Source organism: Trachypithecus francoisi, unplaced genomic scaffold (genome assembly GCF_009764315.1).
Source record: "Trachypithecus francoisi isolate TF-2019V2 unplaced genomic scaffold, Tfra_2.0 Lachesis_group6, whole genome shotgun sequence".
NCBI classification, from domain to species: domain Eukaryota; kingdom Metazoa; phylum Chordata; class Mammalia; order Primates; family Cercopithecidae; genus Trachypithecus; species Trachypithecus francoisi.
Genome location: NW_022681471.1, coordinates 113,181,156 through 113,195,457, shown reverse-complemented (window position 1 = coordinate 113,195,457; position 14,302 = coordinate 113,181,156). Strand labels below are relative to the sequence as shown.

Below are 14,302 nucleotides of genomic sequence, written 5' to 3'. Positions count from 1 at the left end.
GTAATAATTTTGTGATCTAATTTTTTAAAATATTTAACTATTTAACCCATGTGGAATATGTTTTCATGTTGGTGCAAAGTAGGGATATAACCTTATGTTTTGTTTTCCTCAAATGATTGGCCAGCCAGCCAAAAGAGATGGCTAGTCTTCATATGAGAGACAACTATTTATTAATTTACTTTCACAGTTCAGTAATACAATGAAATGAGTATATATCTCATGTGTTTCATTAGAATAGAGTACTTAAATCATTTTTTTTTCCTTTAGGTGGATTTATTTTTTATGGAAATAGTGTTTCTCATTCCTAAACAATGTAAGACTAGCAATCTGGAGATCACCCTTAACATATGTCATTATCTAAGGTACTGTTTTCACCACCTTCTTAATTAAAATATTTTTTGCTTCATAGATTTTCAAGCTTTAACTCTTCTATCTATCACTGAATCATTTACTATTCATTTTAAAGGTAAAAAGGCAATCTGTCTTTGGAACAGATACCCTGATTTTAATGTAAGTATTTTATCTTCATCTGTTTTAGTTATATAACGATTAAGCATGGAACATTGCATTTCTTGATTATTTGTTCAAATACATGCATTAATTTTTATTGTCATAATTTAATCATGAAAATTAGGGGTAATGTAGATACTATGAATTTGTATTTTATTATAAGATTTAAACTGTTTTTTCTATTTATAATAAATGATGAGTTTAAAAGAAGTTGGTTAGCTGTGCTTTTTTCCTATTTGAAATGTTTTTCTTCTGAGCTCACTGTAGTAGGTTTTTAAGCTTGTCAAACATTAGAATATGACTCTTACAAATATGATGCACTAAGAGATGGCTACTGGTTTTTAAAAGTTCCATTTTTCATATTCATCCCTATTCTTTAATCACTGGAACCAATACATAAAGTCTTTCATTCATTTAACAAATGTCTATTACACACTTATTATGTGCCAGGCACTGTTCTAGGCTCTGGGGATACAGCAGTAAATAATACAATTTTTCTCTTTTGTATTTTGTAAGAAAAAAATCCCATTTGTTTTCAAACCAATGGATACATGTTGAGAACTACTAAGTGTTACAAGCACACAGTGGCAAAAGATTAAGCTATGAAGGTTAGCAGGGCCAAGTCTTAGAAATATGTTAAAAAGAGTATGCACTTTAGCCTCATCGCAAATAGGAAGTCATTGAAAATTTCAAGCAAGATTTGCCTTTTGAGTGGATCATCTCAGCTAAAGGTAAAGCATGGATGGGAGAATAGCAAGTCTGGCAGCAAAGAAATTGGTTAGAAGACTATTTCACAGCTTGGTGTGGTGGCTCATGCCTGTAATCCCAGCACTTTGGGAGGCCGAGGTGGGTGGATCACTTGAGGTCAGGAGTTCGAGAGCAGCCTAGCCAACATGGTGAAACCCTGTCTCTACTAAAAATATGAAAACTAGCTGGGCGTGGCGGCAGGCACCTATAATCCCAGCTATTTAGGAGGCTGAGGCAGGAGAATCACTTGAACCTGGGAGGTGGAGGTTGCAGTGATTCATGCCATTTCACTCCAGCCTGGGTGACAAGAGTGAAACTCCATCTCAAAAAAAAAAAAAAAAAAAAGACTATTTCAGTAATCTTCAACAAGAGATGACAGTGATGGCAAATACAGTGGCGGCAGTAGAGATCAGAAGGAAGAAGAGAACAAACCAAAAGTAGACTGTAAACTACACTGTATTTAATGGTTAGGTGTGTATTGAGTTCAAGGAGTCAAGAAGGCAATGAAATGATGGAAATACCATTGACAGAGCTAGGGAACACAAGAAAAGGAGCAGTTCAATTTGGAACTTTTTTTTTTTTTTCGAGATGGAGTCTCATTCTGTCACCCAGGCTGGAGTGCAGTGGCTCTATCTTGGCTCACTGCAACCTCCACCTCCCGGGTTCAAGTGATTCTCCTGCCTCAGCCTCCCAAGTAGCTGGGATTACAGGCACGCGCCACCACACCCAGCCAATTTTTGTATTTTCAGTAGAGACAAGGTTTCACCATGTTGGCCAGGCTGGTCTTGAACTCCTGACCTCAGGTGATCCGCCCACCTCGGTCTCCCAAAGTGCTGGCATTACAGGTGTGAGCCACCAGGCCAGCCTCAATTTGGAACTCTTGAGTTTGAATACCTGAGAGACTTCCAAGTGGAGATGGCAAGTAGGCAGTTGTATGTACAGATCTGGAACTTAGGGGAAATTAGTTGGAGATGCCATCTGCGAGCTGATGGACCCCAAATAATAATTGAACCCATGGAAGTGCATATTGTCCAGCAAAAATAGGGAAAAATGGAAAGGGAAGGTGTCCTAGGATAAAGATCTCAGAAACACCGGCATTTAAGTTAAAAAAAGAAAAAAGTGCAGGAAGAGGAAACAAAGGAGCTTCAGAAAATTAGAAGGAAAACCGAAAGAGTTTGGTATCAGAGAAAAGGAAGAGAATGTGTCAAGAAGAGGGGGATGTCCATAATATGAGATGTTGCTAAAAGATAAATGATGTAGAATGAGGACTGAAAAATATCCATGGGTTCTAGTAGAACAGCAGTCCCCAACCTTCTTGGCACCAGGGACTGGTTTCATGGAAGACAATTTTTCCATGGACCGGAGGTTGGGGATGGTTTCAGGATGAATTCAAGCGCATTGCATTTATTGTGCACTTTATTTCTATTATTATGGCATTATAATATATAATGAAATAATTATACAACTCACCATAATGTAGAATCAGTGGGAGTCCTGAGCTTGTTTTCCTGCAACTAGACGGCCCCCCATCCAGGGGTGGTGGGAGACAGTGACAGATAATCAGGCATTAGATGTTCATAAGGAGCGTATAACCTAGGCCCCTTGCATGCACACACAGTTCACAATAGTGTTCTCACTCCTATGAGAATCTAATGCTGCCACTGACCTGATAGCGGGCAGAGCTCAGGTGGTAATGCAAGCAGTGAGAAGCAGCTGTAAACACAGATGAGGCTTCTCTGGCTCACCTGTCACTCACCTCCTGCTGTGCAACCCAGTTCCTAACAGGCCATAGATCCGTACCAGTCTGTGGCCTGGGGGTTGGGGACCCCTATAGTAGAAGAGTTCATAAATGATCTTATGAGAGCAACTCTAGTGTGGCAGGAGAAGTTGAGCCAAGTTGGAGTGGATGGTGGAGTGGATGGTGGAGTGGATGGGGTGTGTGCGGGTAGAGACTGCAAATACAGAAAATGCCATCGAGAAGTTCAATTTGGAAGGGGAGGAGAGAAAAACTGTGGGACCTAGTGAAGGATGTAGGAGAAACTTGTGATCATTGTTTTAGCAATAGGAGAATCGTGTGCATGTTTTTGGTGCTAATGGAAAGGACCCAAGATAAAATAATTGAAGGAAGAGATGAGAACCAGGGCACAATAGAGCCTTCATTAAGAGGGATGCTTTCTAAGAGGAGGAAAAATGGATGCAATCATGGTTGTCTGTGGTTTTGATAGAGAACCTCATGTGGCTCTCCATCAAACATCACTTGAGTCGTGTCTAGAACACTATTTTGCACCTTAGAAATATTTGAATAGACACCTTAGAAATCTTTGCTGAGTAAGACAGATTCCTCGCATAGCTGCAAGAAGCTTAGCCAACCCCATTTCTAGATTAAAATACCAGCAAAGAGGTACTTGAGGAATAGGCACAGGGTGCTCAGCTCTGGGCTAATAGCATTGAATGTCCTGATTTAGAGAATGTTCTGTGCTTAACTTCTCAGGCAACACAGGCTGAAGTATAAGAGTTGAAGGGATTTGGAATAAGTCATTGTTTCATTAAAAATTATTTTTGGCTGAAGGAGAAATAAGATTTGGATGGGGACACAGCTAAACCATATCATATACCATCTTAATTGGGATGGCCTTTTTTTTTTTTTTTTTTGAGACAGAGTCTCGCTCTGTAACCCAGGCTGGGGTGCAATGGCATGATCTTGGCTCACTACAACCTTCACTTCCCGGGTTCAAGTGATTCTCCTGCCTCAGCCTCCTGAGTAGCTGGGATTACAGGTGCACTCCACCATGCCCAGCTCATTTCTGTATTTTTACTAGAGCCGGGGTTTCACCATTTTGGCCAGGCTGGTCTCAAACTCCTGGCCTCAAGCGATCTACCCGCCTCGTCCTCCCAAAGTTCTGGGATTACAGGTGTGAACGCGCCCAGCCAAGTTCCTGAAATCTCTTTATCTGTCTAAAAGCAGAATCTACCCAAAACCAAAACAAAACAAAACCCTCAATTGCCATAAATCTCCTCCCTGAGAGCAACATAGATGGAGATGAGAAGTTGGCACCACACCCAAACAGACATTGTCACCAAACTCATATCTCCCATCTATTCTCCTAAGGGTTCATTTATCTTTCAAAAAAATCATTTTTTTCCGTAAGTGCCCGTCCCCAAACCCCTTCTAAGAAGTTATTAGTTCTCCCAGAAGTGTCCTCTGACCCTCCCCATACCCAATTAAGATGGTATGTGATATGGTTTAGCTGTGTCCTCACCAAAATCTCATCTTGAATTGTAGCTCCCATAATTCCCATGTGTCATGGGAGGGACCCAGGGGGAGGTAATTGAATCATGGGGGTGGGTCTTTCTCATGCTAGTCTCGTGATAGTGAATAAGTCTCATGAGATCTGACGGTTTTATAAAGGGGGCTTCTCCTGTACATGCTCTCTTGCCTGCCACCGTGTAAGACATGCCTTGCTCTTCGCATTCTGTCATGATTGTGAGGCCTTCCCCAGCCATGTGGAACTGTGAATTCATTAAACCTCCTTCCTTTATAAATTACCCAGTCTGTCCATTAAACCTCTTTCCTTTATAAATTACCCAGTCTCAGGTATGTCTTTATTAGCAGCATGAGAATGGACTAATACAGTATATAAGCCCCAAATTCTAACCACCTCCTTGAGTCACATTTCCTTGTGAGTTTCCATGCCAACCAACATAATTAAATGTTGCTTTTTCTTGTGAATCTGTCTTTTATCAGTTTATTTACAGTGCTCCAAGAAAAGAACCAAAGAGGGCAGAGGAACAGTTTTTCCTCTCTGACAGAATAGAAGGGCATGGTGTTTGAAGCTTACTTCCAAATGTTCTGAGAGAATGAGATAATAGAGCAAATGTAGCAAAACATTAATAATTGTTGAATCTGGGTGAAGAATTTGAGGGATTTTTTGTACTCTTCTTGAAACTTGTTTTTGAAATTATTTCAAAATAAAATTATTTTTAAAAGAACAAGGTTCTGCGCTTATTTATCACCTCTGCTTTTTTTTTTTTTTTTTTTTTACTCTGTTTCCACTTTCAACACTTTTTTACTCACAACTTCCTATGAGTGAAAAGGATGATGAATTTGAAAGACAGAGCTGCCTTTTGGGTTTGTGCAAAATCTCTGTATCTTAATTTGTATATCTGTAAAATGAGGATAGTATCTTCAAACATTTGCTACATGAACTGAGATGAGGATACAGTAGGCCTCAATAAATGTTATTGCCTACCCTTCTAAGACCAGTTCAAGTCCTGTTTCCTTTATGAAGTCTTCCCTCATCACACCCATGATAAAAACTTTTTTTTATCATACCATACGTTTAGCTAAACGGCTTTCTCATACATTACCTCGTTGAATTATCCCAATAACCTTACAAGTTAGGTTATCATTTTCTCTGCATCACAGATAAGGACATTTAATGAAGTTAAAAGATTTGGCTAAAATCACACAGTCAGTCAATAGAAATAACAGAATGAAAACTCAGGTTATTTTAGCCCCAAGTTGTTTCCTTTACGTTATACCACAATTTGATATTTCTCCTTCTCAAGTGTTTTAAGTGTGGTAAGAATATACGTAACATAAAATGTACTATATTAGCAATTTTAAAATGTACTGTTTAGTGGTATTAAGTACATTCACATTGTTATGCAACCATTCCCACTATCCATCACTAGAACTTTTTCATCTTGCAAAAACTGAAATTCTGTACCATTTCAACACCAACTCCCCACTCCTCCCTTCCCCCTAGCCCCTGGTAACCACCATTCTACTTTCTGTCTCTGTGAATTTGACTGCTGTAGATATAAGTGGAATCAGGCCAGGCGTGGTGGCTCACACCTGTAATCGCAGCATTCTGGGAGGCCAAGGCAGGAGGATTGCTTGAGCTCAGGAGTTTGAGACCAGGCTGGGCAACACAGTGAGACCTGTTGTCTATAAAAAATATTAAAAATTAGCTGGGAGTGGTGGTGCATACCTGTAGTCCCAGCTACTTGGGAGGCTAAGGCAGGAGCATCGTTTGAGCCCAGGAGGTCGAGGCTGCAGTGAGCTGTGATGGCGCCACTGCACTCCATTCTGGGCGACAGAGCAAGACCCTGCCTCAAGATAAAATAGGCCAGGTGCGGTGGCTCACGCCTATAATCCCAGCACTTTGGGAGGCTGAGGTGGGTGGATCACCTGAGGTCAGATGTTTGACCAACATGGTGAAACCCCATCTCTATTAAAAATACAAAAAAAAAATTATCTGGGCGTGGTGGTGGGAGCCTGTAGTCCCAGCTATTCGGGAGGATGAGGCAGGATAATCGCCTAAACCTGGGAGGTCCAGGTTGAAGTGAGCGGAAATCAGGCTACAGCACTTCAGCCTGGGCAACAAGAGCAAAACTCCATCTTAAAAAATACATAAATAAAATAAAAATTTAAAACTAAAAGGTAATTATACAAAAAGGGAATCATACAGTATTTGTCCTTTTGTGATTGGCTTATTTCACTTAGCATGATGTCCTCAGGGTTCATTTCTGTTGTAGCATGTGTCTTAAGTTTTATAAACACTTGTGCTCATGGCACTCATGTACAACTTCATGTGTCCTTATTTCCTTTCCTGGTTTATAAACTCCTTGGGGACTGAAATCCCATGTTTTCTCTTGGTATTGCCACCCTCACAGTGCCTCGTTCATAACAGTGCCCAATGAGATCTCTTGAATGGATAGATACAGGCCACTTTAAAGTAGAAAACGATCCCCCTCCATATTTGTGTACTCCAGTTTATCACTGCTCTCAGCTATTGGAGACAAGGAGCTGGACAAGCATAATTGTTCTCTCTGCTATTGAAAAGGGAGCCAGACAAATTAAGAAGATTCCCCAGGTTGGAAGTATGGCAGGCAGGTGAACTTTAGTCAAGTAGAATTAGCTCCCTGCTCAGTGTAAAAACATATATGCAGTATTCTTCAAAGAGGAAAAAATATCATCTTTTAGTCATATGAAGTGAGAGAGAGTTTGGTCATGGCTTTTTTTTCCTCCTCTGAGAAAAAGAAAAGAGGTCTGTCAAGACTGAACTTTGCAGGAGAGGAATCATCAATCTTTGGTGTCATCTGAGTGCATTGGAAATGCATTTGCCTTGTCTTGTGGTTTGATTGTTGTCTAATCCCTGTAAACATTAAAGGATAAAAACAGGAGAAATGGAACAAGAAATATGTGGGATCCAGGTTTTAGCTGTGCTGCCCACTGGTGACTTTCGAGGTGAAGCTTTCAGGTCCCTTCTCCCTAGCACGCCCGTGCCTTTGCCTCTATGAAGCAATAGAGCTTCAAGGGCAAATCTGGCCTCAGAGCCCAGAGGGGAATATGGCCATGTCAGGGGCCACCCCAGGAAACTCAAAGCCTGCATCTCTTTGTCTTGCAGGAGTTGTTGCTGGACCACATGACACCAGTCCCATTCTTGAAGCAGAATGTTCAAAGAGTGTGTCCAAAATGAAGAAGCCACCCATTTCCAAGAAAAACGGCTATGCTTCAACCAGCCTAAGTCTACTGCAAGTAAGGGCACCCATAAGAGATGGACCTTGAGGGATTCAACCTAACTAACTGTGAGTAAGGACGTCTAGCACATTTTGGAGAGTACTGGTATGAAACAGATTCCAAATAAAATAACAGGAGGCAGGCTGGATGCAGTGGCTCATGCCTGTAATCCCAGCTCTTTGGGAGGCAGAGGCAGGAGGATAGCTTGAGCCCGGGAGTTCAAGACCTGCCTGGGCAATGTAGCAAGACCCCATTCTCTACAAAAAGGAAAAAAAAATAAAAAACAAGAAATAACTGGAGGCAGCCTGTAACTAAATTATTTCCCATTAGCACATAAACACCATTAGCACATCTTTTTGAATACACAAGGTCTGTGGAGATAACACTACACACAGGATCTCAAGAATCTCCCTTACTAAGGGGGAAATCAAGTTGGCTTTTATCCTAGCAACTTACTTAAGCCCTAACATACTTACAATTGTTTTACATAGTATATAATATTCCCATACTTGATTGTGTTTCTTAAGTTTCATTTTTAATTTTCAAATCAAAACAGGAAATATAGGCTCAGCACAATGGCCCACACTCTCAGCACTTTGGGAGGATAGCTTGAGGCCAAGAGTTCAAGACCAGTCTGGGCAACATAGCAAGACTCTGCCTCTACAAATTTTTTTTTAATTAGCCAAGCATGGTGACATGCATCTGTAGTCCCAGCTACTCAGGAGGCTGAGGCAGTATTGCCTGAGCCCTGGAGTTCGATACTGCAGTGAGCTAGAATCACACCAATATACTCCAGCCTGAGTGAGGGAGGAGGACTCTGTCTCAAAAAACTGTCAAAAAAAAAAACAAAAACAGAAAATATAGAGAAGTGGTAGCTATTTAGAATGCTTGTAGAACTATTGTAATATTACTGTTTTTTAGACTAAGGAACATTCTCCAAAAATATGATTTTGCACACACTTTTGATTGCCTACCCAAAAGCCATTTCTCTCTCTCTTTCCTTCTGGCAGAGCCTGCTTCCCATAAGAAGGGCTAAAAATGCCAGACACTCTCTTTCAGCCTCCTTTGCATATAGGACTGGCCACCATGACCCATCTGGTCAAATTAACCTTTCAGCTACACTCTCCAAAAGGCTTTTAGAAAGATTTTTCATGGTAATGAAAACAAGAGATATTCAAGGAGAGCTTTTTTCCCCCACCTCTTCCTTCCTGACATTTCATAGACATTTCATTTCATGGGAGCTATGGAAGCTATATTGCAGCCATTAAGCAGTGGACAAAGCAAACGTGCTAAGGATGTCAACAAACAGGATGGAAAGAACCTGGATCACTGATGATGACACTGTTTAGCTTGGGACCATCACCTTCTATATTAGTCAGGGTTCTCTAGAGGGAGAACTAATAGGATAGATAGATATAGATATAGATATAGATATAGATATAGAGATAGAGATATATAGATATAGATAGATATACACACACACATATATGAGAGTTTATTAAGTATTAATTCACACAATCAAGAGGTCCCATAATAGGCAGTCTGCAATCTGAGGAGCAAGGAGAGCCAGTCTGAGTCCCAAAACTGAAGAACTTGGAGCCCAATGTTTGAGGGCAGGAAGCATCCAACACAGGAGAAGGATGTAGGCTGGGAAGCTAGGCAAGTCTAGTCTTTTCACATTTTTCTGCCTGCTTTCTATTCTACCCATGCTGGCAGCTGATTAGATGGTGCCCACCCAGATTAAGGGTGGGTCTGCCTTTCCCAGTCCACTGACTCAAATGTTAATCTCCTTTGGCAACACCCTCACAGACACACTCAGGATCAATACTTGGCATCCTTCAATCCAATCAAGTTGACACTCAGTATTAACCATCACACTTTCTAAACATCTTATTAGGTAAAATGATACAACTTCCTGTTAGATATGTGACTTTTTTTGAAACAGGGTCTCACTGTGTTGCCCAGGCTACAGTGCAATGGCATGATCACGGCTCACTGCAGCGTCAAACTCCCGGGCTTGAAGTGATCCTCCCGTGTCAGCCTCCTGAGTAGCTGGAACCACAGACATGTGTCACCATGCCTAGCTAATTTTTTTTTTAAAAGAGACAGGGTCTTGCTATGTTGCCCAGACTGGTCTCAAACTCCTGGGCTCAAGTGATCCTCCTGCTTTAGCCTCCCAAACTCCTGGGATTATAGGCGTGAGCCATTGTACCTGGCCAGGTGTAACACTTCTAGCTGGATATTGTTATTCACAACTGAAAGCTTCTTAACTTATTCAATGCGATTTTAAATACAGTCCAGGAGGAATCTATTTTACACCAAATATTGACTAACTTTCTCTCAGATATTGGTAGGGCATGTTCCTAAGCATAAGCATATGAGAAAATCCTTGTAATGATGATATAAGGGAGTTTGCCAGTTTAAACACCTGCGGGTTGCCCTGGTAAATGTCAGGTATCACAGGGTCAGAAAGATTAGTTCATAATATACTAGGAAAAACATCCTACAATATATATGAAAATATACATTGTAAAAAATCTTTTTGGCTAAGTGTTTTGGCACAATTATTAGAATACAATCTAGAAACATTTACTTTAAATTTTAAGAGCAAGACAAGACTGCTGATCTTAGTCAAAGTTTTTCTTAAGGATTTCAATTCAAATGTGTCCTTTATTCTGATTGTGATGGGACTTTTGAGTTGTCCTATTTGAAATGTCATGTAAATTTTCCAGATGGAAAGAATTCACAAAGTAGCTTTGAAATAGTTTCTGTGATGCCTTAGAAAACCCAGACATCTGACCTTATATTTTACCTGATAAATAGAAAAAGACACTTGCTGATAAAATTTTGTTATTCACAGGTGATTACATGAGTGAATTCATTTTTCTACCTGCTATTTTGCTAGAAAACTATCTTCATTAAAATTTTAGATTCCTATAATTTATATGGAGCTCACACATTCGATTTACAGATTTGGAATACTTATCAATTGATGTCCATTTTATTTTTTCTTTTAGTTGCTGAGATGAGACATCCATTTTTCTCAAAATATATCAGGTCAAGCTAAAAAAAGAAGTGAAATTAATATGAAAATATCCGTTAAAGGACATCAGTGTCCAAGCTCATCATCCTTTCTATCTGTCATTCATCTGGACATAGTCAGGGCTTATACAATAGAATTAAATATACCATCCCAGAGGACACCTGGCAGTGTCTGGAGACATTTTTGGTTGTCACAACATGGGGGCATGGTGCCACTGGCATCCTTGGTAGAGGACAAGGATGCTGCCACACATCCACAGTGCACAGGACAATCCCCACAGCAAAGAATGCTCCAGCCCAAAATGTCAATAGTGCCAGGGTTGAGAAACCCTGTTCTACACCAAGCACCTTGACGTCTAAAATACAACACAAACTGGTTCTTTGTTCATTAGAATTCCTACAGAGGAAAGAATAGATTGCTATCATTTTACAGTCATCTCAACAACTGAAGTCAGGAGAAGCCTTGATTCTTATAAACCGCAAAATGTTAGTTTGAAGTCTAGTTTGTGGGTATCATTTGTTTTCTATGAGGAATTCCTTCTTTTGATGTTATATTTTCTTTCACACAAAGACAGGACTTACATGAGCCTTCCTTTTCTGCTGTTCCTTTTCTTAAAAAAAAATTGTTTTATGGCTGGGCGCAGGGGTTTATGCCTGTAATACCAGCACTTTGGGAGGCCAAGGCAGGTGGATCACCTGAGGTCAGGAGTTGGAGACCAGCCTGCCTAACATGGTGAAACCCTGTCTCTGCTAAAAATACAAAAATTAGCTGGATGCGGTGGCAGGTGCCTGTTATCTCAGCTACTCGGGAGGCTGAGGCAAGAGAATCGCTTGAACCCAGGAGGCAGAGGTTGCGGTGAGCCGAGATCATGCCATTGCACTCCAGCCTGGGTGACAAGAGTGAAACTCCATCTCAAAAATAAATAAATAAATAAATTGTTTTATATCTAGTGTGTCTTGAAGTGAACCTGAACCTCACTAACATTGCCAAGAGTCTTCCCCAAGACGTGGACCATAGATGTGAGTTCAGTATAAATTATATGGCTATTGGAAAGTCACTTAGAGAAACTTTCATTGTGCCTCAGTATCTCCCTAAGATGCCTACTTTGCTTGTAGAGATAATGTGAAAACATTTCACTTGGAAATAAAGTCACCATCCAAATCTAAGATCTGATATAAAACAGATGATAAAGAACACTAAGTTCACATTACCCTTCCTGGTATTTTAAATGTCTTTTCTATCTTTGAAAAGCTGACCTGGAACACAGAGAAGGGAATTTTTTTTTTTTCCTTTTAAAGATCCCTATGGAGGATTGTTCTGGAATCCATCAGAATGTTCTAATATCTAGCCTCTAATTTGTCATGATAAGACATGACACATTACAATGTAGATTGATAAAACTAGTTTGGAAAGCAATTTATCAACACTCATCAACCTCAAAAAGGTTCATGCCCAATGCCTATAATCCCAGCTACTTGGAAGCCTGAGGCAGGAGGATTGCTTGAGCCCAGGAGATGGAGGCTGCAGTGAGCCATGATTGTGCCACTGCACTCCAGCCTGGGTGACAGAGCAAGATCCCATCTCTTAAAAAAAAGAAAAAAAAAATTAAAAAGAGTCCATGCCATTTGAGGCAGTAATTCTTTTTCTGGAAATGTATTCTACAGTTCTAAAGTAATACTCCTAAATATATACTAGGCTTTTTACAAAGAGATGTTCCTAAAAGTGTGATTTACCACAGTGAATAACTGTAAACTACCTAACTGTCCAAGAACCAAAACAGTCGAATTGATACATTAAATTCACTAACTTAACTCAGCTTTATGTCTACATAAACATAGTAAAAATATTTTATAGAACATGTGTGATAACATGGGGAAATATCTTTATAAAAAGATAAAACAGGATATGAAACTATACTCACTACATGATTATAATATCATAAGAAATCAAGCAAAATCCTATAAATTGGTGTAATCAAAGCTGTTTACCCAGAAATTCCACATCTAAGATCCTTAATCCTGGGGAAATGATTGGCTACAGGGATTTTTTTTTTTTTTTTTTTCCTGAGACAGGATCTCACTCTGTCACCCAAGCTAGAGTGCAGTGGCATGATCACAGCTCACTGCAGCCTTGACCTCCCAGTTTCAAGCAATCCTCCTGCCTCAGCCTCCCAAGTAGCTGGGACCACAGGCAGGCACCACCATGCCTGGCTAATTTTTTGTATTTTTCATAGAAATGGGGTCTCCATATGTTGCCCAGGCTGGCCTTGAACTCCTGTGTTCAAGTGATCCTCCTGTCTCGGTCTCCTGAGTAGCTGGGACCATAGGCATGTGCCACCATGCCTGGCTTTTTTTTTTTTTTTTTCTTTAAATAGAGATGGGGGTCTCCCTATGTTGCCCAGGCTGGCCTTGAACTCCTGGGCTCAAGTGATCCTCCTCGGTCTTTCAAAGTTCTGGGATTACAGGTGTGAGCCACCACGCCAAGCCTGTTACAGGGAAATTAATCACCATGCAAAAAAGTAGAAACAATTTTCATTTTTTTTTTAGTAAAAAAGTGGAAACAACTCAAATGTCCAACAACTCAAATAATAAGAGATTTGTAAAAATCAATTACGGTACAACAATACAGTGGAAAGATGAGCAGCCAATACAATGATGTTGAAACACGTTTCTTAACAAGACAACATGTTCCTAATATATTAAGTGAAAATTCAGGTTTAAAAGGGTAGACACATTAAAATCCCTTAAAAGAGTAGGAAGAGGTAAGAATGTGTATGTTTAGTATATAACTATAAGTCCAAAAGAATATTCTCCGCAAAAATAGTTGGTTGTCTTTGAGTGGTAAAAGTATAAGGAGATTTTTTTTTTCAGTTTGCTTGTATGTATTTTTCCATATTTCTGTAGTAAGCATGAACGATCTGCATAAAAAAAGAAATACAACAAATGTTAGCAATGCCTACAGAATAGAACTATGGATCTTTTCTTATTACATTTTGTATCCTGTATTTTCCTAATGGTCTTTACTTTTAGAAGAAAGCACCATCTGGTGTCTTCTTTAGGAGAAATGTCTTGGTTCAGTCACTTTACTTCTTTAAAATACCTGTCTCAGATGGGATAGGGTAGGTTATGTTGTTGTAACAAACAAGCCCAAACAACAAAGATGTATTTCCCACTCATGCTACATGTCCAGCACAGGTTATCTGGCAGCTCTGACTGCCACAGTGACTCAGAACCTTAGTCTGTGGATCAGCTACCATGTCAAACTGTGCCAGCTGCCACACTAGAGCAAAAAAGAGCTCTGGAAAGTCACACATCAGCAACAAGTTGCCCTAGCCTGAAAGTTACTCTTATTACACAGTGGCCACAATGAGTCACATGGCCCTATCCAAATCATAGGAGGCCAGGACATGGGTAGAACAGATTATGTTTGGTGAACGGCACCTAATTCACCAGCTCAGAACACTGTAAGCAAATATT

At 40.1% G+C, this 14,302-nt stretch overlaps 1 protein-coding gene across 1 annotated transcript in view; it reads left to right on the top strand.

Moving 5' to 3' along the window:
- Nucleotides 1–7,801, top strand: part of LOC117077330 (membrane-bound transcription factor site-2 protease) — a 60,804-nt gene extending 53,003 nt beyond the window's left edge. Inside the window, exon 12 of the mRNA XM_033200997.1 lies at nucleotides 7,671–7,801. Within this exon, the coding sequence (XP_033056888.1) occupies nucleotides 7,671–7,692 (22 nt within the window). The 3' untranslated portion in view covers nucleotides 7,693–7,801. The remainder of the gene's footprint in view (nucleotides 1–7,670) is intronic.
- Nucleotides 7,802–14,302: the final 6,501 nt, after the last annotated feature.